Consider the following 25,624-nt stretch of genomic DNA (forward strand, 5'->3'; position numbering starts at 1 on the left):
TAACAATAGAAATAATACTTTATTCATCCCACATGGGTGAATATATATGGAAAAACCCCCCAAGAATATCAAAGAATAATACATTTAATGTAGCGTATATATGTTTTAGGTTACTTTTCAAATGAACCTCTTAAACACTTTTTTTTATTTTTTTTATTTAACTCTTATTTAAATGTGGCACATGCACATATGTAACCACTATTATTGTTTTTCCTGAATTACATTGTCAACACAATATTCAAGTCGCTACCAGGTAACACGTTGCTGTGTTGTGTTATTATAGTAATTATTTTCATGTTTTCACTCCGACTCAAATGTGACCAGTAGTTGTCTGCTCTGTGGAGATTTATTGGTGGGTGGAAAAAAAAAAGGGGGGGGGGGGAGACGCCATTATAGGCAGTGAATGAACTCACTGATCCAAAAAGCAGTTTTTGTCATGTAAATCGGGGAGGAGGTGGCTGCACACTGACTGAGATGTGGAGAGTCTGGACTCCTCTGAAAGTTTTCCTGCTGCGGCGAGAGTGAAGCTCCGTCCTGTCTGCTCATGAATCCACGCTGACAGCCCCTTTCTCATCGTAAGTCATCTATAATCATCACTTCCATGTCTGAGGGCGAACGTGGTGTTTGACATCATGAGCAACTGCTTGAAAGTGGACCAAAAAGAAAATTTGCCTTTAACTCATGTGCATTACTTAAGTTGACTATTGCAGCTTTGTGGTGGCTCTTATGTACGATATCAGGCTTGAATGTGAACAAATATCCACCTGAATGTGTGAAGAGTGCTGCTTTGTGACGCGAGCCAGTAAAGCCAGAAGATTTGTTCCCCCCTGCAGAGTCATCCAGTGAATCAAAGGTTGCTAGGAGCTGCTCAGTGTGGCATGTACTGTACCTCAAGTAAACTCTGTTCTGCGTGTGCGTGTGTGTGTGCGTGTGTGCGTGTGTGCGTGTGTCATCTGATCAAAGGGTTTTCACACAGCATCACAAGAGGAATCATTCAAGGTTCAGTCGATCTTAAAAATATTGCCGTTTAACATCTGTGTTCTTTGATGGGAAAATACCTGAATGCCTCACATTGTTTGATCGCCGGGGTACCAAACAAGTGTATTTTGCCTGATTCTGTTGTTGTTTTTTGGAGTTTTTTTTATGCAACCACACACATACGCAGAGAACAATATGCTATATATATATAAACGGCGGGTTCACAGACATTTGCTTGGACAGATGATGTTGGATTATCTTACTGCCAAGTCCCAGGAGAATATGGACTGAGAGTCATGACACTCAGATACATTGTTGTTATTGTCCATCTAATCTAAGTCTCTTTTCCGGATGAAGCTCGCCGCGGAGCAGAGCTTCATCGCCAAGTAGAAACAGTCCCCAAACCAAGAAAAGTTCCTCGATATCTCTACACACTAAAAAGCTCAAAGTCGGCAGTTTCTTTTTAAGAATCTGCAGCTGTCTGAGTTCGGGATGAACAGACGGGGCACCAGAACACAGCCCTGAGGCACCCCTGGGCTGGAAACGACCACATCGGACATGAAGCCGTTAACAGAAAACACTCTGCTTCCTGACAGATACAAAGTTTAAAGGCAACAATAAATATTGATTAGGGGAGTCAGAATAGGATGAAAGTCGGTCAGTAAAGCTTCAGGATGCAGGCCATTGGTTATACAGTACATCCCCCGTCTGGCTGCTGTAACGTTATCATTGTCAAACAGACGTTTTGTTTATTTTAGTCCAATATTTTGCTCCAGTTTCAAAGATTTCATCTCTTTAGAAACCTTTTGATTTCTCGAATGTCACCTCTGAAAATCCTTTCATTGTCAATACCTGATTCAGCATCTACCATTGCTCGGTTATTTGAATGAATAACTACCTAAATAGGGCATGTAATGTATTTTTCTATGAAACAACCTTGAGTTCTGACTCAGAGGCGAAGTCCTGCTCAATAATAATTCACACCAATCGGGCCCTTTAAAAATGGTCTGTTGTTGTGAGAGTGCAGATGAGTCAATATTTACTAATTGGTCCACGAAGAAGAAGTTGCTGAAAGAGTATTTATTTATTTTAAAAAAATATATTTAAAATGGAACAAGGTAGAATATAAAAAAAATAGTGTCACATTACACACACTTGATGAGCATTTTGGTCTTTTTTGTGATTCAGTTTCTTCATATCATCTCCATTGTTCTGACAAAAATGGACGATGTGAAGCTTTATTGGTGAAAAGGCAGAAGGGGTCTTGGAGCTTCTTATCGTCTAATTTGAATCCTCTTGATAATAAGATAAGATTTTGTGTTGAAGTTGTAGAATTCATGTCAATCTTCCAGACCGCTTTATTAGATTCCGATTTTTCAGACAAATGCATCCGATTTGGAAATGTGTTGTCGCGTTAATTGTTTACATCGGAGGTCCTTCGAGAAGATCTTTGACTTTCTCCTGTGACATTCCTCCACGGAGGTCAAACCCTCTGTTTGACTCCGTGAACTCATTTGTAAAAAAAAAAGACCGTCAAACCCAACGATTGAGTGTCTGGTTCACTGTGTCACGTTCAGGAATGTAAATACCCTCCTCACTCGTTCATATTCCACCTCTTCAAGCGAAAGAAGGAAGTCTCTCCGCACCCTGCAAAGGAACCGAAAAAAAGTGAAAACGCTTATGTGGCAACGTCGAGATTAAATATTAGACGGGCGAAGAAAATGTGCCCGCCAGTGTTGAGTGTGCGATTGTGTAAACACAAAGTCACAAAAGCGGTTTCCCATAGCCTGCGGCCAGCGTTGTGCTCTGCAGCGCCACTCCCAGGAGCCTGCCGAGGAGGCCGGGGAGGGAGGGGCCCTGACTCCCAAGTGTCAAGCCCACACAGGTGAACTCCTGTCGGGGTGGAATGCAGTGGAGGGGAGAGGAGGGGGTGGGGGTGGGGGTGGGGGGGTGAGGGGGGGGGGGGGGGGTGTGGGGGTCCGTCTGACACACTGAGGTGTGGAGCTTTCGACTTGTAACTGGGGTGGGGAAGAGAGATAGAGGCAGCGGAAGGGAGGTGACTGTCAGAGCTACTCACCTGGAGAGGGAAGGGTGTGTGTGTGTGTGTGTGTGTGTGTGTGTGTGTGTGTGTGTGTGTGTGTGTGTGTGTGTGTGTGTGTGTGTGTGTGTGTGTGTGTGTGTGTGTGAAGCTAAAGGAGGGATCAAGTCTCAACCCTCAGTCACATCCACTCAGTCTTGTTCTCGCCGCGGCTCATATCTCTCCCCCACCACGCACACACACCCAAGTACACACACACACACACACACACACACTCACACTCACAGACACACACACACACACACAAGCTCGACTGAGCGGACTTTAAGGGCAAAGGAGTCAATATTTGACTGGAGAGAACTGTGCAAGAAGGAAGAAGCCAGGCGGAGGACGTTACAACTGGAAGTGTGTTTGGGAGGGAACTTCGGACACAAGGACCCGGACTTGTTTTTATTTTTGTCTTTTGGAGCACAGGTGGATACAAAGTTCCCCCGAAGTTGTGGGTGACAAGAAAGAAAGGAGATACTTTTTTTTTTTTTCTTTTTAAATTAAAATTTATCGCTGGACTTTTGGACTTGGGCGAGAGCACAGTGAGAGGTTTGTTTGATCAGTAATCTCTTTGTATCCAGTCGTAAAAAAAAGAAAAACGAAAAAGAATGTCCCAATGCCTCTATTGTTTCTTAGTGCTGTTCACTTTTAAACGCTGAGGCCTTGCAACAAGTCGCACATACGACTTTCCAAGTTGTCAAAAACTTTCTTGATAAATTCCTAAGTTCAGTCTATGGATTTTAAACACGCTGCCAGATTTCCCCAGACAAGTTTGCATTGAGCTTAGTGGTTGTTTTCTCTTTGGCTCTCGTCTTTTTGTACCCCTGCCCACATGAAAGGGCACAAAAGCGTCGCAGGTGAAAGTAGAGAATCGGGGAAAAGCGAACAAAGGCGGGAGGATTCCTCCTGAGATCCAAACCTGCTGTCGCCGTCTGCGTGATTGATTTTTTTCCAGCTCATCCCTTTGGTGCTCGGTTCACTGTCAAAGACCCCTGAGCGTGACCCTCTAACCTGCTGCCCCCCCACCCCCACCTTTACTGGTAACGGGGTCGCGCCCACGCCCAGCGGTGGTATGTTCACCTGGCAGGCATGAAGTTTGTCTGCAGAGCAACTGTTACGTCTTTGAACTTCAGGGAGATGATCCTCTGTTTTTTTTTGTTTTTGTTTTTATTGCTCTGTTTTTTTGTTGTTGTTTTTTTCCCCCCAGCCATTACAGGCTTCCCAACTTTAGGAATATCAAATAGTGACTATAGAAAACTAGGAGGTGGTCCCTCTCATGACAGTGATTTATGTCACACCCGGTGTTGTGATCTCTCCCACACAACTGTAGCCAGCCCCAGTTCACGTTGACACGCTAAGGTGCTTTTCCCATGTTTTTTTTTTTTTTTTTTAAACTCGGAACAGGGCATCCTCACACCAGAAAGAGAAATTCCTTCTCGCAGTTGTAAATCTCAAACGGGAACAAATCTTACTGACAATTTTTTTTTTTTTTTATGTTCAGCCTTTGTTCGCTCTCCACCTCCTCTCTTGTTAGCAGGGTTTATTTTCTCCTTCTTGCTGCTTCATGTACATCAGATTGTTCCTTACCGTGAAGTTATGAAGGGTTTTTTTTTTGTTTGTTTTTTGTTTTTTTAATGCCGCCAGGGATATATCCAGATCCCATCCTATCATTGCGACCTCTTCCTGTCTCAATTATTCCATCACTCTGTATCAAGCCCAGACTGGCTCTTGATAGTCCCGGCATGTTCTGAACTGAATGAACGCAAACAAGCGAGAAGGGTTGTTCCTTGCACCAGTCAAGAAGAAGATCTAACTGTTAATGATAAAGTACATTCAGATTTCACAGTGAAACCGACCAGATATTCTTTTTCTCATGATGGATGTTTACTAGACATTTCTTTATCAACACGTCAAGAACATTGATTTCATTCATGTTCAGCAACAGACCTTAAAATATGCTTTTCCATTCGGAGGGGGCAGATCTTTTGGTCTATTGGTAAATTACATTTGCATAGACTACATGCCGATGTGAACGTCTCTACACACCGGAGGTTAAAGAAAAACCCTATAAACAGGCAGTGTTTATGGAACATCTTGAAAGCCATTGTTTATGTCAGTGGTTGGAAAACACCAGAATAAGGACTGGAGCGCAAACTGAAGCTAATACCAGGGAAGCGTCTGGGCCAGTCTGTACTTTAAACCAACCGTAGGTGGTTCGAGTTACACCTTTGAAAATACACTCCCAATCTCTTACCCCTCCCCCTCAAATTCTTTGTTGATGTGTTTTCAAGCATTTCTTGCACGTTTCTAAACGTGTTTGTGTCTACCTACAGGAAGGAGATGGGGAGATGGACGACGCATCTCTCGGTGGGGGTCGGCCTTCTGGCCGTCCTGGTGACCTGCTGCTTTGCTGAAAGTGAGAGAGAACGACATCCTGTTTTACGAACACTAAATAAACCAGGAATCTTTTGCTTACTGGGCGAGGTCATGCCAAAGACGTGTGGAAATGTAGACTCTCTTAGAAAAAAAATGGCTGCTGATGATGGATGGATGGATGGATGGATGGAACTCATATTGAGATTTCCCTCCGCTTGTAGAGGACATCTCAGATCTAGAGTTGCTTGTGAAGCATTTTAGAGCAAATTGACCAACCAAATTCCTCAAACTGAGTTGTTGTTCAAGTTAGAAGGTAAAAAGTATTCAGCTGCTCCCTTCTACAGGGATTCAACACAGCAAGTCAGCACAAGATGAAATATAGACTTGCCAATTATTCTGGATGCCCACAACCAAAACTCAAACCCATGTGCCTCATAGTCAAGGTCATGACGAGAACCAATGCTTCTGCAGAAGCAACAAAGTCCAAATTTACTCTTGAAAAGAAGATTTTCCATAAATCTGTATTTCTAATTTTGCCCATCTGAAGCATCGATATGAGTAATACCGAATTTGTCCAATAGACCGATGACTCAATACACCATCATGTGGCCCAAAGTGGTACCACAAGGTCAAACGCGTCTCGGTTAAATTGCTACAGTTTAATATTTTGGGTGAAATATGTAAAAGAAAATGAGAATGAGAATATTGAAATGACGCAATTGATCCTCTCCTGGATTTGGCCCGTACTATCCAGAATTAAATATACTACATACAAGTGGCGACTTTCACATTTCCTACATACATATCTTGTTCTTCTAAAATTTCAAACCAGCGACTGCTCACATTTTCGTTTCTCCACCATTTAGGACACGGATACACTTCTTTAGGTTCCCATTTATTTTATTTTGCATTCCAGATGGATTAAATAAAATTGTCATGACTGTCAACAAAATTGATAAGAATCTAAATGAATACACAATCAAAGACCAAACATATTATTCTCTTTTTTGTTTTTGTATTGATTGAAATCATATTTGCCAGATTAAATTAACCAAAAATGGCAAAATGAGACACATCAGAACGCAGAGGAATCCATAATAGATAAAAATCCAGAGCAGCCAAACCGTGACCTCACTGGAGAGAAATGGTTAAAGTTATCGTGAATCTGTTTGGAGTTACCGCAGGTATTCCAGCTATGGATCCTGGTTTTGATTTCCACGTCTTTGTATTGCGCTCGTTCTGACACTGACTCTCCTCACTCGTCTCCTCTTCTCTCTTTCTCCCCCAACAGAAAACCCCTGCTTCGCTTCTGGAGCCAAAACCTGCTCAGAGTGTCTGCAGGTTGGGATCGGCTGCGCGTACTGCCCCGATGAGGTGAGGGCGCCAATCCGCAGGATGGTTCCTGCTCGCAAACAGTGGACAAATAAACATGCGGTTTTATAGACGGTACAACGTCCTGACGCAGTGAATCTTCATTTATCTATTAGATTGCAGAGAATGTGTAAGAAACATTCATTTGGGGGATACGCAGGGCAGTTGAGCATGTGGGTTATTGAAACGGTCATTGTAAATGCAACTTTTTTTTTTTTAAACGATCTCAAGGTGGAACTTTTCAAAAACACTTTGACTCCCTGTTCTTATAAACGGGGGGGCAACTTTTTGAAAACGCTTAGACTCTGAAACAGCAGATACCTTGCAACTACACCTGTGCAGTAATTCGTTTTTCTACACATGTGCAACCAGATGAACAATGACTCCAGAGTCCACACTCCCCTGGGACTTGACAGTTTTACAGTTGAGAGTCAGACACTGTGGTCGGGGCGACATTCATCAAAACTCTTTCATCAAACTCTCGACCCCCTCTAGAATTTCAACGGCCCTCGCTGCGACCTGTATAACAACATCAAGGCTCACGGATGCAGGGTTGCAGCGATCATCACGGCGAAAGGCGCCATGAAGATAGAAAGAGTAAACCTTTATCCCTCTCATTTCCAACGTTGCGTTCATTATGATTTCAAATCAGATTCCAAATCTCAAATGTGAACTTTTTTCTTTTTTCTTGCTGTTCAGAACAAGCAGATCAACGTGAAACTCCAGCAGTCTCAGGTGTCCCCGCAGCTGATGAGCATGAGCTTACTGCCGGGAGAGGAGAGAGTGGTGGACATGCAGGTGTTCACACCCACGAAAGGTCCTCTGGATCTTTACATCCTCATGGACTTCTCGTACTCCATGGAGGACGATTTGACCAACTTGAAGAGAATGGGGAAAGAGCTCGGTGGGTTCGAACTGTGAAGTGTGCACTCAGTGTGTGCGTGTTTCTTTTGTAACCATTATACGTCACCTCCGCATTGTTACGGTGCCGATGTCGCTCGTCCGCTTGTGAAACACGCACCTAAAATCTCAACTTGTACTCTTCTAAGTTGTGCGACTTCAGTCTGGTTGGATTTCCACAACTTTCGCTGTTCAATTTCAAAAGCAGCTAAGATGTCGGACTTCGTTGTGTTTTGGGTATCCGCGTCACGTGTTTGAGAACGGCTCCCAACGGTGCAACCTTTTGAAAACGATATCCCACTCGGTCTCCGTGTAGACGGGAGGAAAACACAACTTTTTCAAAACGCTGCTACTGCATCTGCAGATCACGGCCGTAGTAAATCACTCGTCGATGACCAACAACAATGGCGGCCACCAGGGTGGCATTACTCCCATATCTCCTGGGATTTGGTGGTTTTACCATTAGGAGATAGAATTACCAAAAAAAACTGTCTTAGAGTCGTTTCAGGACAGAATTAAAAATAACCTGGAACGGTACCATTAATAGGAAGTCCTGTGTTTCTCGTAGCCTCTCTGGTGGAGAAGCTGTCGGACGACTACACCATTGGATTTGGAAAATTTGTGGACAAAGTGATCGAGCCCCAGACCGACATGAGACCTTCAAAGTAAGACCTGAAATGTGACTTGCTTAGGGAAAAGAGAGAACAAGCAGAAACACACAAGTTCCATTTGTCTTTTCTTTGTCCCCTTTCCACTTTTTCAGGCTTCGGCAGCCGTGGCCAGACAGTGACCCTCCCTTCTCTTTCCAAAATGTCATCACGTTGACCCCCAAAGTGGACTTTTTCATCAGTGAGCTCCAGAAGGAGAGAATCTCTGGCAATCTGGATGCTCCTGAGGGAGGGTTTGATGCCATCTTACAGGCGGCAGTGTGTGGGGTGAGTAAATATATAAATCAACCTATCTCTATATTTACGTGATCAGTCACATTCACTCATTCGCCATTCAACGGTGGACTCTCAGAGAAAGTTGGGTAAACCTTCGCAACATCCATTTCGATTTTCCGCCCCACTCCAGGACAGGATCGGCTGGCGCCCAGAGAGCACGCATCTCCTGGTTTTCTCCACCGAGTCGGCCTTCCACTACGAGGCCGACGGTGCTAACGTGCTCTCGGGCATCTTGCCACGCAACGATGAGGCCTGCCACCTCAGCCCGGACAACAAGTACTACATGGACACCAGTCAGGATTACCCCTCCATACCCACACTGGTTAAAGTGTTAAAAAACAACAATATTATCCCCATATTTGCAGTCACCAATCACTCCTACACACACTACAAGGTTTGTGGACTTTCATTCATGTTCTGGTCTATTTTTCCAGAATTTAGTTCTTAAAATCTCTCTTTTTTTTTGTGGACGTATGTGTGCAGGAGCTCCAAAAGTATTTCCCCATTGCTGAGGTCGGTCTGCTACAGGCAGACTCGTCCAATATCCTCCAGGTCATGGAGACGGCTTTCAAAGTAAAAGCTTCCTTTTTATTTTAGTTTGCGGACATTCCAGTTGAATGAAAAGTTCTCAGTGTGCTTAAGTTATGCTGTCTTTGCAGAATATCCGTTCCAAGATGAGCATCCATGCAGATCACACACCCAAGGCGTTCAAAACAGAGTTCTTGTCCACCAGTGGAAGCGTTCAGGAATACGGAGAGTTTGCTTTCAAACCTGGTGCAGTTGTAAGTTTCCAAGCAAACATCTGATATTCATTGTCTGATGTGGCTAAAAATACTTTGGATACAGGCACATGTTGTGTACGTTGCAGTGAACGGTGATACGTTCAAGCGGCTTGAAACTTGGGATGTTTCCAAGTGGGAAAGTCCCTCCCACCCAAATGATTTGCATAAAAATGACAAGTGATGCTGCTCTCACGCAAAGAAGCCAACACACGTGATAAATATTCATGTGATTCAGTTTTGAAATTGTTTTCTAAGAAGCCTAAGAGCTTCAAAGTGGGAAGTTCCCAGTTCGACAGCATGCAGATGGAATGGGACATTCCTACTTCCTAGTTTCTCATGAACACATTGGTACCCAGTGAAGATCTGGCTCGACTTAGGATAGAGATAAAACACAAACTCGACTGCAGATGCGGGAATGCTGAGGTCGATGATTCAGTGTGTGTGTGTGTGTGTGTGTGTGTCTAGGGAGCGTTCAAGGTGCGGGTCAAGGCCCAGCGGATGGTCGACGACGAGCTCGTCTGCAAGATGGAATCGGACGACAAAGAAGGCATGATGAGAGTCAAACCTTCAACCTTTAACGCTGCCCTCAATGTCGAGGCCTCTGTTCTGTGTCCGAAGTGCGAATGCGAGAAGGTCAGACGCACGCATTCGACGAAGCATAGCAAACCGGACAAAACCTTCTTATTGTGGGCTCATCTCTGAATTGCTACTTTGTCCAAATCTCCTGCAGACCGTCATCTCCAATGCGGAGAAATGCTATGGGAATGGAGACCTGGTGTGCGGGAAGTGCTTTTGTTATGACGGCTGGTGAGATTTGAATTGATCTTTTCGTTGTCTCCGTGGTACATAACGCAGAGTTTCAGACAATCACTTTGTCTCTTCTGCCCACGTGTCCCCTTCAGGTTGGGTACTTTCTGTAACTGCTCAGCGAGGTTTTCGGCTCTGGACACCAGCCAGTGCGTCGGTCCCAACACGACGGAACCCTGTTCGGGCCGCGGCGACTGTATGGCGTGCGGCACGTGCGTGTGCTACAACCCTGAGCAGTTTGAAGGGCCGTACTGTCAGTTTGACAAGTCCCGGTGTCCGCGATACGAAGGCTTCCTCTGCAACGGTACGACGAATTGCAACGACTGGATTTACAAATACCACAATGCATATTTGTCTTTTTTTTTTTTACCTCTTCTCAGCATTTTCCAGTCAGGGTCATCCTGGCCAATTTGATTTGCTTAGACTCAGAAGTAATCACGACGCATACCATTGGGAGAACCTTGGCATAGTGTCTTGTATGAGGAAACTTGGGCAGAGATGATCAATCTTCCAATCTTGGGATTTGAAGATGACAAGTACCCTACGTCTGTGTTTCTCTGCCTTTTTTTCCTTTAGCAGACTCGGTTTAAAACCTCTGATTCGCAAAAAAAAAAAGAAAAAAGACAGCTCAGCTTGATAGTGTGGAAAACTGCAAATGCATACAAAGGCGAGAGCCTTTAAAGTAACAGATCAAAATGTCTTTGTAGGGTTTTCTTTGAACAATTGCCGTACTGTAAACATCGATAGCTGATACCTTAGGAAACTTACATTTTGGTGGCAGCCTAATGTTTTCAAACCTGCTTTATTAGTATATTGAATAAGATTTTGATAAGGTTTTGCTTGCGTTTGGGGGTCCGTTTACATGACAACCGTGCTCGGAGCCACCGCTCTTTGAAAACGGCTCCCAAGGTGGTACTTTTTGAAAACGCAATTCTGATTTTCAGCCCTTAAACGTCGTCGTTTTGTCTCCGGTCAGATCGCGGCTCCTGCCTGATGGGCCAGTGTGTGTGCGCTGAAGGCTGGGAGGGCAAGGCCTGCCAGTGTCCCATAAGCACCGAGACCTGTCTGGACAGCAAAGGGGTGAGAAGAGACCAAGCGATTTGTCGATGGAAGTTACGGCGCCGCCTTCCACCTGTGTTTGACCGCGCTCTGTTATGTGCCAGGGGGTGTGCAACGGGCGGGGTAACTGTGTGTGTGGCCGCTGTATGTGTCCAGACTCTGGCATTGAGATGACGTTGACCTGCGAGCCAAACTTCGAGGTACGAGCGTAAACTTAGTAGACGTCGAAGTTCATATGTTACCTTCTTTCCCTGACTTAGTTTTTGTTGTGGTGTATTCGTCCTCTTTAGGCCCAGCTGGGCGTGTGCGAGGCCACCAGGAGATGTGTCCAATGTCAAGCTTGGAAAACTGGAGAGATGAAGGAAAAAGAGGAGTGTGACAAGTGTCCCTTTAAAGTCGTCATGGTGGACGAACTGAAAGAACGTAAGCGCTCGCAAAAAAGCGATGACGGTGTGCGATCTGTACACACAAGTGTCATTATTTACGAGCGCGATTGGCGTGTGTATGGTTTTTTTATCAGGTGAGCAAGTGTTGGATTCCTGCAGCTACCGTGATGAAGACGACGACTGTACGTACCACTACACTGTGGAAAACCCCAAAGATCCCACAATCAAGGACCTGGAGGTTCAGGTGCTCAAGAAGAAAGGTGGGCAGTGTGTTGGACACAGCATATCTTACATGTACAGCTTGTGAGGATAATCACTGACGAGCATGATGTAATTAATGATTACTGGTACTTTATTGATACTTTTTTTTGTACTTTTACTGGCCTCTTCACTTTTTAACTCTTACTGTTATCAGTATAGATACATATTGTCTTCTCTCTCTTTCAGACATATTCATTCTCACGTTTTTGATACATTTTGAATTTTACTGGTACTTTATTGATACTTTTAAACTCTTATGGTAATGTATTGATACTGTTTTACATTTACTGATACTTCATTAATACATTTTTAACTGCAACTTGTAGTTTATTGATACTTAATATTAGAAATATTACTGGTATTTCTTTGATAGCTTTTACAATTACTGGTACTTAATTGACACTTTTCACTATTACTGTTTTACTGTTATCAGTACAGATACATTTGATCGCATTTCTCTTTCAGACACTCACACACAGTGATAGAGCTATTGCTATTTGAATGTACTTAATAGAGGCAGCATAAATGGGCTACTAGTTGGCAGCGAGCATCAGACACACTAAAAATTTAACGGGGAATTTTGGCATTGCAGTGGTATGAATCACACACATTTTTAATCTGCATTTAGATTTGTACTTAATCAAGGGCACAGTTTTTTTTTATTGTCATTTTTTAATCTGTGTTTATGGTTTCTTCCTGGCGACCCTTCAGAATGCCCCCCGGCCAGCCTCCTGTGGCTGCTGCCACTCCTCCTGTTCCTCTTGTTACTGCTGGCACTTCTTTTACTCTGCTGCTGGAAGTACTGTGCCTGCTGCAAAACCTGCTGCCAGGTATGAACACCACTTCGACCCAGAGGTGATGGATTTTTCCCAGTTGTATCTGAAGTAACAGCTTCCGTTTCCCTCTTCACAGAACTGTCTGGCCCTGCTGCCCTGCTGTAACCGAGGTAAGATGCTATCTGTGTCAGGAGCAATGTGTAATAAATGAACGCTGTTTTTTGGTATCTTCTGCATTTTCTTGTCTGTTTTGCTGTTGTGTTTTACTTACAATTGGACATTGATGACAATCATATGAATACACCATTGAATTGTTCATTTCACCTGATTGACACATTTAAAAAAAAAATAGCCCACGTAAACGAAGACGATATATGCACAAGAAAAGCATTGGACACAGAAAACACAAAGTGTCAAACATTCATCTCGTGCTTTCACGAGGTCCTATTTTGTCCAAATACTACAATATACAGTATAATGGTGCTCAATGTCATTTACAGGAATCTAGTATGAAATGTATCCAATTTCGAGACTTCTTTGGCACAAAATGGTGAAAGATGTGCAATTTGTGGTCAGTCTAATGCTTCTTGACATATCACATCATGTATAAATGGCAGAAAATGTTTCATACCAAGTTTGAATTCTTTAAAGGGAGATGACACACTGCAGTGTTTATGTGGTATTTTACTGAAGGCCTTATAAAGGGTTGAAACATTCAAACATCAGGTATATTCGCTACCACAATGAGTCACTTTACTACTTCGTCAATCGAACAACAAAGAGGAATTACACATGCAGAGACGTTCAAGGTCCCTCAAAGTTTATACATTCTACTTTTGAATGTGGGCGCAAATTGAACTTGAGCCACATTGTGTTGCGCTCTCGCTCCAGGTCGCATGGTCGGCTTCACGGAAGATGAGTATATGTACCGTCAGTCTCAGCTCACGTCGGATCATGTGGACACCCCAATGGCGAGGACCGGTCCACTAAAGGGAACTGATGTAGTTCGCTGGAAGATCACAGACAATGTCCACCGGCCGGCCAATCACCCTCAGACTCTATTAAAGCCGAATCCCAAAGAGATCAGTAAGTCCTACATGTTTTTCATGATAATGTTGCAAATTGCGACTTTCATTTACGCGTGTTTTCTTCCATCCTCTGCAGTCCCGTTCCCAATTTCCCTCAGACTGAACAGGCTCTTCTCAGAGAACCTGTCCCGCCCCGACTCCAGAGACGCCGAGCAGCTGCGCAAGGAGGTGGCTGATAACGTAAGTGTTTTTAGGTTGTCGGTTTCAAAAGGCGTACACGAAAAAAACGTGTGACAGAGTTTAACATTTGCTTCTCCATCCAGCTGAATGACGTGTACAAGCAAATTCCAGGGGCGCAGAAGATTCAAAAGACAGCGTTCAGGTACACACCCGAAGAAGATGCTCTATGCAGACAATACTGTCGTCTTCATGCCTGTGATCCAAAATTAATACATGTTTTTACTTTTTCAGATTGCAGAAAAATGCAGGGAAAAGGTGACATTATGTTAAAATGCATGGCAACACCAGTGTTTAGCAAAGTAAAAGTGACATTTGTCTCACATGTCTGACCCTCTTTGGGTTAACAGGCAGGACTACGCCATCATGGACACCGTCCTGTCCGCTCCACGCAGCAGCTTCCAAGATATCGTCAAACTGACGGAGAAGAACGTCCAGTCGGGCAGATTACAAGACCTTAAAGTGGTGCCTGGCTACTACACAGTGGAAACAGACAGAGGTGTGTGTGTACAGAACAAGCACCCATAACCTGATGGGTTGATTCCAGCTGTTGTATCTCTGATAGTGGAAATCATTCCTCTGCAGAGGCTGCGGGCGCCATCGAGTTCCAGGAAGCGGTGGAGTCAGTAGACGTCCACGTGCCTTTGTTCGTCAAAGAGGAAGACGACGACAAGAAGAAGCTGCTGGTGGAGGCCGTTGATGTGCCGATAGGCATCGCGAAGATCGGAAAAGATTTGGTTTACATCACCATCATCAAAGAGAAAGGTGAGCATATATATACAGTATATATTGTATGTAGTTACTTTTGCACTTAAAAATATATTAGCGACAAATACAACATATTTTAGGTGTACACATCTTCGTTAGACAGGTTATGTTTAGGGATGGACGGATACCACTTTTTTAAAGGACCCGTACAAGTAGTAACGACGAGTACCAACCTTGAGCTACTTACTGGTACATTATGAGTATTTATTAATCGCCATTAAGTCTAATTTATACTCTAGACGCAAACTTTACACAAAGGCTCCCTCAGCACTGCCTCTACGCTTGCTTTTGGTTTCTGCGTCAATGTTTCTGAAATAATTCTGTGTTTATACGACGCTGATAACTTGTCCTCTGTCTCCCTCAGCTGCCAGCATCTTCTCCTTCCTTCAGCCTCACTACTCCTACAGCAGGCAGGATGGAGTCGCCCACATCCCCATCAGTCGCGAGATCATCGAGGACGGACGCACGCAAGTCAGCTACCGCTCAAAGGACGGCACCGCCAAGGACAAGAAGGTGAGCCGAGCTCCGTGTGCGCTGTTTCCCCAAGTCTAAGTGCAGGAGAATAATATGGAGCAGAAGGTGTGGGGGAGATTGAGGCGTCGTTTCGAGTGAAAATGCAACATTTTTGATTTTTTTGTTTTAAGAAAAGATTCGCGTTGGCACAAAATGTTTTTGAAAATGAGGCTGAAACGCTGAGAGTGATGGAGTTAGCATGTTGGGCCACTGGTGGGTGCTGTTGCTTGTTTTTGTAATGAAACCACACCTACACAGAGAATAATGCACGATAAACAACAACGAGTTCACAGACATTCGTCTGGACAGATGACAAAGTTGGATTGTGATTACAAGTGACTCTCAACTATAAAACTATCAAATCCCAGGAGGGTATGGACTGGGAGTCATTACAGTCTGGATGCTGCCTTTGCTGTTATTATTGTCCATCTCTTTGTGCGTGTGCAGTTTTACGGAGGCAGTAAGCGCTCTCTCTCCATCCACATGAATAAAACTTCCCGACCCAGCAATGCTTCTGCATTTTGAGAGGGCCACGAGTGAAGAATGGACTTAATGTGTCTATTTTTAATCTGATTGAAATGCATTAGCCTTTACAAACCTGTAGATGGGAAATGACAGGCATACTGGTTCAAATATAGAACTCAGTCCAGCTATTAATTAGGTAGATTATACTTCTTTTTGAGTAATTGATCAGTGTTTATGATATTGTGATATTACTTATATTATTTATACTTTAATCTGTTAGTGTGTTGTATGCCAGCCACATCAGTTCTGTGTTCTTCCATAATGTGTTTTAGGACTATGTGACTGTAGAAGGAGATCTGAACTACAATCCGGGTGAGACCCAGAAGATCGTTCCTGTCCGTCTGCTGGAGCTGAATGAGAGAGACGGCCTGCTGGAGGAGAAGCAGGTCAAGCAGTTCATCATGGAGCTCAGTAACCCACGTCAAGGGGGCAAGCTGGGTCGATACCCAAAAACCACAGTGACCATCACCGACCTACCGGGTGAATAAATGCAGAGACCTTAAAAGTCTCGATCCCATCCAACGGTTGGTTCTCTTAACCACAACATCATTTTATTCTCCACCAGAACCCAGTGTGATGAATTTCAAGAAGGGCACCCAGAGCTTCACGACATCAGATCCTACCTACTCCATCCCCGTCGTCCGCTCTCGCAACCCAGACAGCCCTGCTACAGTGAAATGGCGAACCAAGAAGGCGAAGCGTTTTGAGCTTTCTGGTCCTCTGAAGTTTTCCCCTGGAGAGACAGAGAAGATCATCACAATCGACCCGAAAGCCCACCCAGGACCAATCCAGCCAGAGGCCTTCCAGCTGGAGCTGTTCGACCCAAGCAGCAACACTTCCCTTGGAGAGAGGAAGACCACCACTGTCAATATCACAGATGGAGGTGAGCGTCACGAATGTGAAAACAGGAGTCTCGTCTGTGTTTGCTTCATCCACTCTCTCCTCTCAAAACATGCAGGTCCCAGATCTCCAGAAGTGGCCAAGATGCAACAGAAGGGCTTCATCAACCCAAAAGCCTCCTCCGCTGGTGGTCATCTCACCTCCCCAGGGAACCCGAGGGCCAAAGCCACTGGACCCAGAAGCATTCGACTCAACTGGGAGCCACCACCTGGTAACCCCATGGGTTACAAGGTACAGCAAATTAACGGTTTCACAAGCTTTAACTTTAAGACCTTAAGTCCTCCTCGGGTTCTTTGACGTTTCCTCTTGTTTTAGGTCAAGTATTGGATCTATGGTGACCCAGAGAAGGACGCCCAGGTCTTAGATGTGAAGACAAATCATGCTGATTTGACCAACCTGTACCCTTATTGCGACTATGAGATGCGAGTGTGTGGCTACAATGCAATGGGAGATGGCTACGACACCGAAGTTGTTACCTGTCAAACAATGGAGGATGGTAATTACTACAATTTCAGTAAAGTGTAGTTCATGACTGCATCGATCGGGGGGGGGGGGGGGGGGGGGGGGTTTCACAGTGTGAAACATTGAATTTGACGTTGATTTGGGAATCTATACTCTTGCGTTGCTTGCAGTGCCCGGTGAACCCGGTCGCCTGGCCTTCAACGTCATCAGTCCAACCGTCACTCAGCTGAGCTGGGGAGAGCCCGCCGAAACCAACGGCAACATCACAGCCTACGAAGTCGTCTACACCCCCATCGATGATGAAATGAGTAAGGCGCTCCTTCAATTGGAAAAACACTTCAAAAGTTTCCATCATTTCATTCTTCACACCGGTGTCCCTTTCTCCTGACAGAGCCGGTGGGCGCAGCCAAGAAAGTAAAGATTGACAACCCAAAGAAACGGATGCTGCTTATCGAGAATCTGCAAAACGCCCAAACCTATCAGTACAAGGTCCGTGCCAGGAACAGCGTGGGCTGGGGTCCCTTCAGAGACGCAACCATCAACTTGGCTACACAGCCTGCAAGACCTCTGTCCAGTAAGGGAAAACTCCAATATCCAAGTTCGCAAAGCTAAAATGTCAGCTCCATAAAAATCTGCAAAGGAATCACAATGTGTTACACTTCCTCTCAACGGCAGTAGACAGTGTTTTATTGCAATATTTAAGATTTATAATATGCATTTTTTTTTTTACGTTTTACATTTTTTTTTTTTCAACAGAGGTTCAGTTTGATATGGCAGAGAGGTCATTTTAATTTACTTTACTTTCTTTTTCTTCACAGTTCCCATCATCCCTGACATCCCCATCGTGGATGCTGAAGCAGGAGACGAGTACGACAGCTACCTGGCATACAGCAACGAGGTGCTGAAGTCTCCGACGGGCTCCAAGACACCCAGTGTCTCCGGTGATGGTGGGTAGAGTCGAAGCTGCGCGCTCACAGAATGAACTCGCACCGCTCGTGTTCTGTTCTCATGTGTTTTTTTTGGCTCTTTCGGCAAGACGACTGCCAGGATCCCAGAGTGATCCATCGTTCAGGTTGCTCCATCTGGCTTCGCCATTGTGGCGTAATGAAATGTGGGCTGCCGTGGTGTCATTGCCCCCTTCAGAAATGCAGGATGACCAGATGTTGAGTTTCCATTCCAATCATCTATCTGGCTTTCTGTCATTTTTTTTATTTTTTTTATTTTCTGAGATACGACCTAAAAGAAAGCTGCCATTAATTCCCTATAAATCATCTACAGTGATTTCTCCCAACAACCAAAAAAAAGTATCAGAAATGCCAATATTTCCATTGTTCTATTCTTTTTTTCCTTTATATCACTTCCATCTGGGAGGCATTTGTTATTGCCAGTAGAAAACGCCAGACGGAAAAGCAAAAGATTTGCTTCCATTGCATCCCCAAACATGTGCAAGTATCCTTCATTAAACGTTCTGTTGGTCGAGAATAACCTGGAAGACGATGTTGTCGGTAACATGCAGAGAGTCAGGACTGTAGCAGTGTAACCCAAGACATCGATTTAAAATAATCCCATGATTGTGTTCCTTTTTCTAAATTTGGTAAAGCACCTCTTCCATACAAAACATATCCTCCACCTATGGCTTCTCCCCTCCCTCCCCCTCCCCTGTCACCGCAACACCAAGGCTGGAACCATGTCCAGCTGGTGGGGTCCGACCTGAATCTCCGTAGGGTGTCATGGAAAAAGCGAGTGGACGTCATCGCCAGGCGCCTCAGCACAGACACAGAGACGAGCTCAGAGGAGACCCCCCGCCCCAGCCGCGCCCAAACGCCCGCCAAAGGTGACGACCAATCCCACTGACAGACAGAGGGGCTAGCAAGCATGCCGGAGTGTGGTGCACGGCCAGGCATGTCGCCAGCAGCGGGGTGTTTTTTTTTTTTCTCCCCCCCTCCCCTCTGCGATGTGGTCTGCTCAGAGATTTTGACGGTTTGTGTTATCGGCCAGTTTCGGGCTTCGGTCCTTGCCCATTCGTCGCGCCTATCAATGCCATCAACTGCCCCACCACCAGTTGATGATCAAGGGCAGGCTTTCTCCGAGCGCCTGTCTCTGTCTGTGTTTGCTACGTGTCCGAGTGGGGAGGCAGCGATCTGGAGGCGGCTTGTCAGCTGTGCGTATAGAGGCTTCAACATGGAAATAATGGCATACTCGATGAACCCATTCGCATTTCTGCAGGGCAGTTTCAAAGGATGACACCTTTTTTTTTTAATTGCAGCTGTGTTTGCTTTTGTCCTCAGATGTGTCCTCTTTTTTTTTTTTGTTTTCAAAGATGCAAAGCACCTCAGGAAACCAGCCAGAAAAAAAAAAAGAAAACCCCACACACTCCCACACCAGGCCTTCACACAACTGGATGTGATGAACATATAAACACACACACACACACACAAAAACTGTGAATTAACCAGATGATGCAAATTTGTGACAAATCCTCTTTCAGCGATTTGAATGGATTTGCCTTGGAGCGGGATTGATTCATTGCCATCGAGCTAAAGAAAACCTGGTCCTCTTCCTTCTCTCAAGCATAAAGAAGAGATCATTTTGGTAACATTTTTAAATCTCAAGGTAAAAGATAACAGAGATTTCTTCGGTCTCAAACCGAACACTTTTACTCTGTTTTGGCTGTCCGTTTCCATGACAATGGCTCTCAGAGTCACTGAATACACAACTTTATGAAAATGACCGCAAGCCCACTCCCGAGGAAACATAGACACACAACTTTTACAAAACATTTCTGTGTGGATGGAGGAAATAACCCACTATGGCTCCATCTCCATGGAAACAGTTTAAAGCACAACTTTTCTGAAACGAAGAGTCATGACACTCTGGAAGCCATTGTTGTCATTGTTCATTTACATGCGCAGAAGAGCTATAAACGATGGCCGTGGTGCACATGTGCAGAAAAGTTGTGTTTATTTTCTTCATTTACGCGAAGATGGAATTTGAGGTCTTAATCTGCAGGTGGACTTCTGTTAATGTCAATAGGCTTCCAGTTATTAAAATGTTGACCCAAACATCTTCAAGTTTTTTGTTAAATGTTATGAAAAGTCCAAGGAGACAAATCTTAAGGACATTTTTTTTTTGTTGATTTCCGGTGCGACAGTGCGGTGAAATGTGAAGTCTGACCCTGCTGCTGCTTCTTTCCTGCAGGCCGAGTCGAGCTGGTTTGGGGCGCCGCTTCGCATCAACAACAAGAGTGAATCACATCCGTCCTGACGAGGATCTCGGCTCTCGTGTCTTTGCAGATTTCACAATGAACGGCAAGTGGGACCAGAATTTCCTCTTCCCGGGAGGTTCGGCCACGCGCAACTTATCGGCGTCGTCCTCACCGATGTCCACGTTGAGCTCCAACTATAGACTCGGAGGAGGAGGAGGAGGAGGAGGAGGAGGAGGAGGAGGTTCCTTCACCACAGAAACCACCACCAGCTACCTGACTGGGCCAGGTGAGACAATCTCGCTGAGGTGGAAGGATAGGGAACAAATCCGTGTGAACACCCATTGAGATGTGATGGTTCTGCCTGTGTGCAGGGAGCCCTCACAGGCCGGACATGATGGGAGGAGGCATGCACACGTCTGAGGTCATCATGAGGAAGCGCTCGGAGAACAGAGGTTACACGGAGGAGAACATCCGCGACTCCATTGTCATGGGAGACGTGTCGAGCAAGTTCCCGGACCTCAGTGAGTTTTCGTTTGGACGTATTCCTCGGGGATTGCAGAGGGACGTACCTCGTGAGAAGGATTTTACTGTGCTGTGCGGTATTCGTGACGCCTCGGCAGGTGCATGAGGCAGACGGCTCATTTAGCGGCGGGGGTTGGGGCTGATGGCAGTTCAGCAAGGGCTATGCTGACTATCGCTGTTTCTCCATCCCTCTCTCCCTTTGTTCCTTCTATTTATTCCTCTCCACCTCCTCTACCTGCCCTCCTCCCCTTCTTACCGGGCCACTCCTGTCACCTCCTCCCTCCGCATCCATTCTTCACCACCTCCGCTCCCTCCTTCCACCTCCTCCTCCTCCTCCACGCGCCGCCAGGCGAGTTCGGCTACGCTGGGATGCAGAGCAGCTCTCAGAGCCAGTTCAGCTACAGCCTGTCTCAGAGCTCCAGGGCCAGGATGCCGTCCTCAGACGTCCACGAGGCCCTGTATAGCTTGGACAGGGTGCTCCAGGGTAAGTGTGCTGCAGACGTGCATGAAGGCACCGGGCGGGTTTCTCGCTGGGTGTGACCCTCTTTGGCCATCTTCACGCCTGCTTCTGTCACGGTCGCAGACTTTAACCCAAGACTGTCAAACTCATTTTAGTTCATGGGTCACATACAGCCCGACTTCATCTTGAGTGGGCCAGGCTGGTAAAGTAGTGCCATAATATTAAATGCCTTTACATTTGAACTTTAAAGTTGTTCTTTGTTGTAAAGTTGCAAACAGTACCAGACATTATTATAATCTCAATATAAAGCCAATTTTAATGATACTTTGTGATGCAAAATACAGCGATCCTTTCTTTCAATGCAGCGTCATCAATGCCTCAGCTCAGATCTTTGTGTTGTGTCGTGTCCACTACTCTGAATAAATTTGCTTTCAATACAATAGATTTTTAAAAGTGAAAGTGTTGAATGCATTTGCTTTGAATCGAAGTATCTGTTGTTGAAGTCTCATGTTGACCCGTCAGATGCGCGGCTCTCCCCCGGGGTCCCCGACACTCCCAGCAGGCTGGTCTTCTCTGCTCTGGGGCCCACGGCCCTGAAAGTGAGCTGGCAGGAGCCCCACTGTGAGAAAGACATCCTGGGCTACAGCGTCCTGTACCAGCTGCTCAACGGAGGTAAACACCCGGGGGCCTGTTTCTGCTCATGGACGACGCCCATCTGCGGTTTGTCACAAACCTCTGTCCTCCTGCAGGCGAGACGAAGCGCATCAATGTGACGAACCCTGGGCAGAACTCGGTCATCATCCAGGACCTGCTGCCGAATCACTCCTACCTGTTCAAGGTCAAGGCCCAGAGCCAGGAGGGCTGGGGTCCGGAGAGGGAGGGGGTAATCACCATCGAGTCGGCCGTGGACCCCAAGAGCCCCCTCAGCCCCATGCCAGGTGCTGCTTCGGATCCGATGTCACGTGATGTTTCACGAGTTCCTCCTTTCTCATGCTGTTTTTCTATCTGGACCCTCATCCAGGATCACCGTTCACCCTGAGCACCCCCAGTGCCCCGGGGCCCCTGGTCTTCACGGCTCTGAGTCCCGACTCCCTGCAGCTGAGCTGGGAGAAACCTCGCAAACCGAACGGAGACATCCTGGGATACGTGGTCACCTGCGAGCAGCTGCACGACGGAGGTGAGTCTCCCCAGGCGCCGTCAATCTGGCATCAGGGTGAGAAGAACGTGGCCGTTTCGCCTGACGTCTGTTCCCGATTTTGTCCCAGGTGACGCTCGCTCCTTCCAGGTGAACGGCAACAGTGCCGAGACCAGTCTGAAGGTTCAGAGCCTTCTGGAGAACGTCCCGTACAAGTTCAAGGTCCAGGCAAGGACCACGCAGGGCTTCGGCCCCGAGAGGGAGGGGATCATCACCATCGAGTCTCAGGACGGAGGTACAGTCAAGTCTGTCGAAACGCGATAATGCTAGCAGCTCGCTGGTGAGCGCAGAGAAAGTAGCATTTCTTTAGTCGGTGGACACCAAAGAGGATCTTTAAAGGGGACAATGTTGACACCTGAATGTAAAATCAATAAACTACCGTAGTTTGTTGATGAATCTTAAGTGTTCATCAGGGAAGCTAGGTGGCTAAGATAATTCATGTTATAGGACTAGAATGCCTTATTATAGGATTGTTACAGGACTAAGATTAAACAAGACATTGCCTTATTTTGGAACAGATGTAGACGTCCTTGTTTATTGTTGCTGTTTGAGTCCTCTGCCACACAGTTTCCTCCACAGGAGACATTTGTCCATGTTTTGTTTGGGTTTGGGAAATGGAATAGAGTAAACCCTGTTTTGCCGTTGCATGTGCTTCGGGGACATTGTTTGAACATTTTTGTGCCTTTAATTACTTAAATCGCTTTCCCAGGCAGTTGATCGCTGAATGCTATTGGTTTGATTGCATTCGTGGGCGGGGCTTAGCCACAGCTCAATGTGTGTTATAAGGAAGTGATCTTGTATGAAATGAATATGTTCATGTACTGAAAGCAACTGGAAATTACAAGCAAAACTTTTAGGGGGGAAGGGCTTAAAGATATAAAGTTTAAAGAGTCGATATGATGGGAAGTAAGACTGTAAACCAGCTTCAAAGCTTGATGCTTAATTTCTGCCTTCCTGCCACGTCCTACCTCCCGCAGGAGCCTTGTCTCAGTATAACAGCCAGTCAATGACGAGACGGGAAGTCTTCCAAATGCCGACCGAAGTCACGACCCGAACCAACGTCTCCCAAGCCATGATCAACGACCCCTACTTCACAGGTACGAACACGGCTCCATCTGTTCAGTGTCGATGAGGCGAACCAGACGTTCACCCATGCATATTTCCCTGTGGGGCAGATGGGATGATGATGACCTCGCAGCTCATGGAGAGCAGTGGCATGGTGACCCGCCAGGTCACCAAGGAGGTGGTCCAAAGGAGCATGATGGGAGGGACCACCGTCACCAAGAAGATGTTTTACGAGTCTTAAAAGGTTCAGACTCTTTTGTAAAGTCAAGAAGTGGGCTGTTTTTTTTTTTGGTGATCTTTAGATTAAAGTCGGGGGGGGGTCGTCCTTTATGTGTCTGTTACAAACACTTTCAGTTCAAATGTTTCTCCTGGTCTGACCTCATCTGAGTCGACTCCTTCTGTTGGCTGAGACTCGGTAACGTTGGGGGGAAATTTAGAGAAATAATCCAGTAATCCAAAATGACCCCTCACACCCCCACCCCCACCCTCACCAACCCCCACCCCCACCCAGTATTCTGACTTCCAGGTTGCTTTAATCACTTGCTCTCTCTTTTCCGGTCCTGAGTTGGTGGATTTGGTGGGTTTTTTTTTCATGTTAATACATTTGTATTATAATAAAGTGTTTCCAAACACATTTAATACGTTTATAGACTTGCCCTGCAGACACAGTTTGTGTTCAGGATTTTATTTTTTTTAACAATTAGGGCAAATGATCAAAGATCAATTGCAGAATGTGGGTACCGTATCTTCTTGTGTTTTTTTGTTTTTGTGTGTTTCTTCACCCCCGCAGGCCCGTCGTGTCACTTTTTAAGCAGATTAACGTCTGAATGGTGAGATTTTCTCTTGGGGAGGAGGAACGGGGTGTAAGGACAGAATGATTGTATTTGCTTCCACTGCCTTATTTTTGTCTTTTTCACACATTTTGAGGATGACGATCGGATGAACTTATGACCAAAAAAAACCAAAAAACACTTTCATGATCAACAAGTATGACTCACATTTTAACAGTTTTTCTTTTTTTTTTACTCTTCTTCGTGTCAATTTTATTGCACTCAATAAAGATTCGAAACACAGTGGGAGTATTTGCAATCGATTTATTGATGCTCGGGAGGAAAGTAAAAGCAATGCCATCTTGATACTGCATTTGTGAAGAAAAACAAGCTCATGCCGGACGAAAACATCAAACGGATTAACTACAGACATGCGGCAGCCCAGCTGGGATTCACTGCACAGAGGCTTCATCACACCAAAGCACAGCACAGGATCGATTTTCATCTGTAGGTCATAAAAAAAAAAAGTCATTTAAAAAATGTTTCAATAGTGTCACATTGCTTGAAAAAAAATGTTGTGATGTGTAAAAGATGAGAAAAACAAACGTGTTTTAAATCTGTGAAACTGAGAATGCAGTCTTTTTTTCTCCTTTAGACTTTTAAGACTGGATACAATAAAACTTTATTATTAACTTTATTATTGTCAACAGTTTTCTTTCTGCACTTTCTATGACTTTCTTTCACAGTTAATATTTCCATCCATTAATATCTATTCTTCATATTTTTTTCCTTAAAATCTATTGGCAACATTTCAATGTTGTTCTTCATATTTTATCCTTTTTCTCTCAGCATTTTGATTTAAGCCACAGCATTTCATCTTTATCCTCCACATTTAGTCTTCGACTAATGAGTGTAATGAAACAATTGAATCAATTAAAATCATTTCCAAGAAGAATGGACTTTGTTCCTGATTTCGCGAGGCACCTCACAGAAAGACACTTTGAGAACCCGTTCACACAAACCGTTGAAGAGAAAACGCATCATTTTTGAAGGTTTTTTTTGTTCCAGAAAAATTTCACATTTGCATTTCTGTAAAGTTATGAAAATACTGTTCGTTTATACAGGAACAGCAGAAATGTTGAAAACGATGTAGTGAGCATGTAGGGCCACTAGAGTGTGCTGTTTGTTTTTGTAATGAAACCACACACACATGCGTGCAGAGAACAATACGCTATAAATATTAACAAT

At 45.1% G+C, this 25,624-nt stretch overlaps 1 protein-coding gene across 2 annotated transcripts; it reads left to right on the plus strand.

The window, feature by feature from the left end:
* The first annotated feature begins 515 nt into the window (after positions 1 to 515).
* On the plus strand, positions 516 to 24,679 carry itgb4 (integrin, beta 4). Of its 2 annotated transcripts, none has more exons than XM_080517160.1 (42): positions 516 to 575; positions 5,398 to 5,480; positions 6,732 to 6,814; positions 7,307 to 7,408; positions 7,511 to 7,715; positions 8,280 to 8,376; positions 8,475 to 8,646; positions 8,786 to 9,049; positions 9,139 to 9,228; positions 9,315 to 9,437; positions 9,903 to 10,070; positions 10,168 to 10,244; positions 10,340 to 10,548; positions 11,221 to 11,324; positions 11,408 to 11,503; positions 11,594 to 11,726; positions 11,824 to 11,949; positions 12,662 to 12,780; positions 12,863 to 12,896; positions 13,618 to 13,812; positions 13,891 to 13,994; positions 14,078 to 14,136; positions 14,226 to 14,249; positions 14,342 to 14,490; positions 14,577 to 14,756; positions 15,124 to 15,272; positions 16,070 to 16,277; positions 16,363 to 16,680; positions 16,756 to 16,928; positions 17,013 to 17,193; positions 17,330 to 17,467; positions 17,551 to 17,733; positions 17,978 to 18,106; positions 20,453 to 20,650; positions 20,736 to 20,885; positions 21,236 to 21,370; positions 21,869 to 22,018; positions 22,096 to 22,284; positions 22,368 to 22,523; positions 22,612 to 22,776; positions 23,519 to 23,638; positions 23,717 to 24,679. In XM_080517160.1, exons 2-42 carry the CDS (start codon positions 5,405 to 5,407, stop codon positions 23,845 to 23,847), a joined length of 5,862 nt encoding a protein of 1,953 aa, XP_080373286.1. In that variant the 5' UTR covers positions 516 to 575; positions 5,398 to 5,404; the 3' UTR covers positions 23,848 to 24,679. The 2 variants fall into 2 exon arrangements, with proteins under 2 accessions (XP_080373286.1, XP_080373287.1); XM_080517161.1 differs by lacking the exon at positions 516 to 575 and adding an exon at positions 3,442 to 3,613.
* The last annotated feature ends 945 nt before the right edge of the window (positions 24,680 to 25,624 follow it).

The sequence above is a fragment of the Blennius ocellaris genome (genome assembly GCF_963422515.1).
Source record: "Blennius ocellaris genome assembly, chromosome: 21".
Lineage (NCBI taxonomy): Eukaryota > Metazoa > Chordata > Actinopteri > Blenniiformes > Blenniidae > Blennius > Blennius ocellaris.

Coding starts and splice junctions, on each gene's coding strand:
- itgb4 (XM_080517160.1), top strand. CDS start 5,405: ATGGGGAGATGGACGACGCATCTCTCGGTGGGGGTCGGCCTTCTGGCC. Junction 10,549..11,220: donor CGAAGGCTTCCTCTGCAACG/GTACGACGAATT, acceptor GTCTCCGGTCAG/ATCGCGGCTCCTGCCTGATG. Junction 22,285..22,367: donor CCCCCTCAGCCCCATGCCAG/GTGCTGCTTCGG, acceptor ACCCTCATCCAG/GATCACCGTTCACCCTGAGC.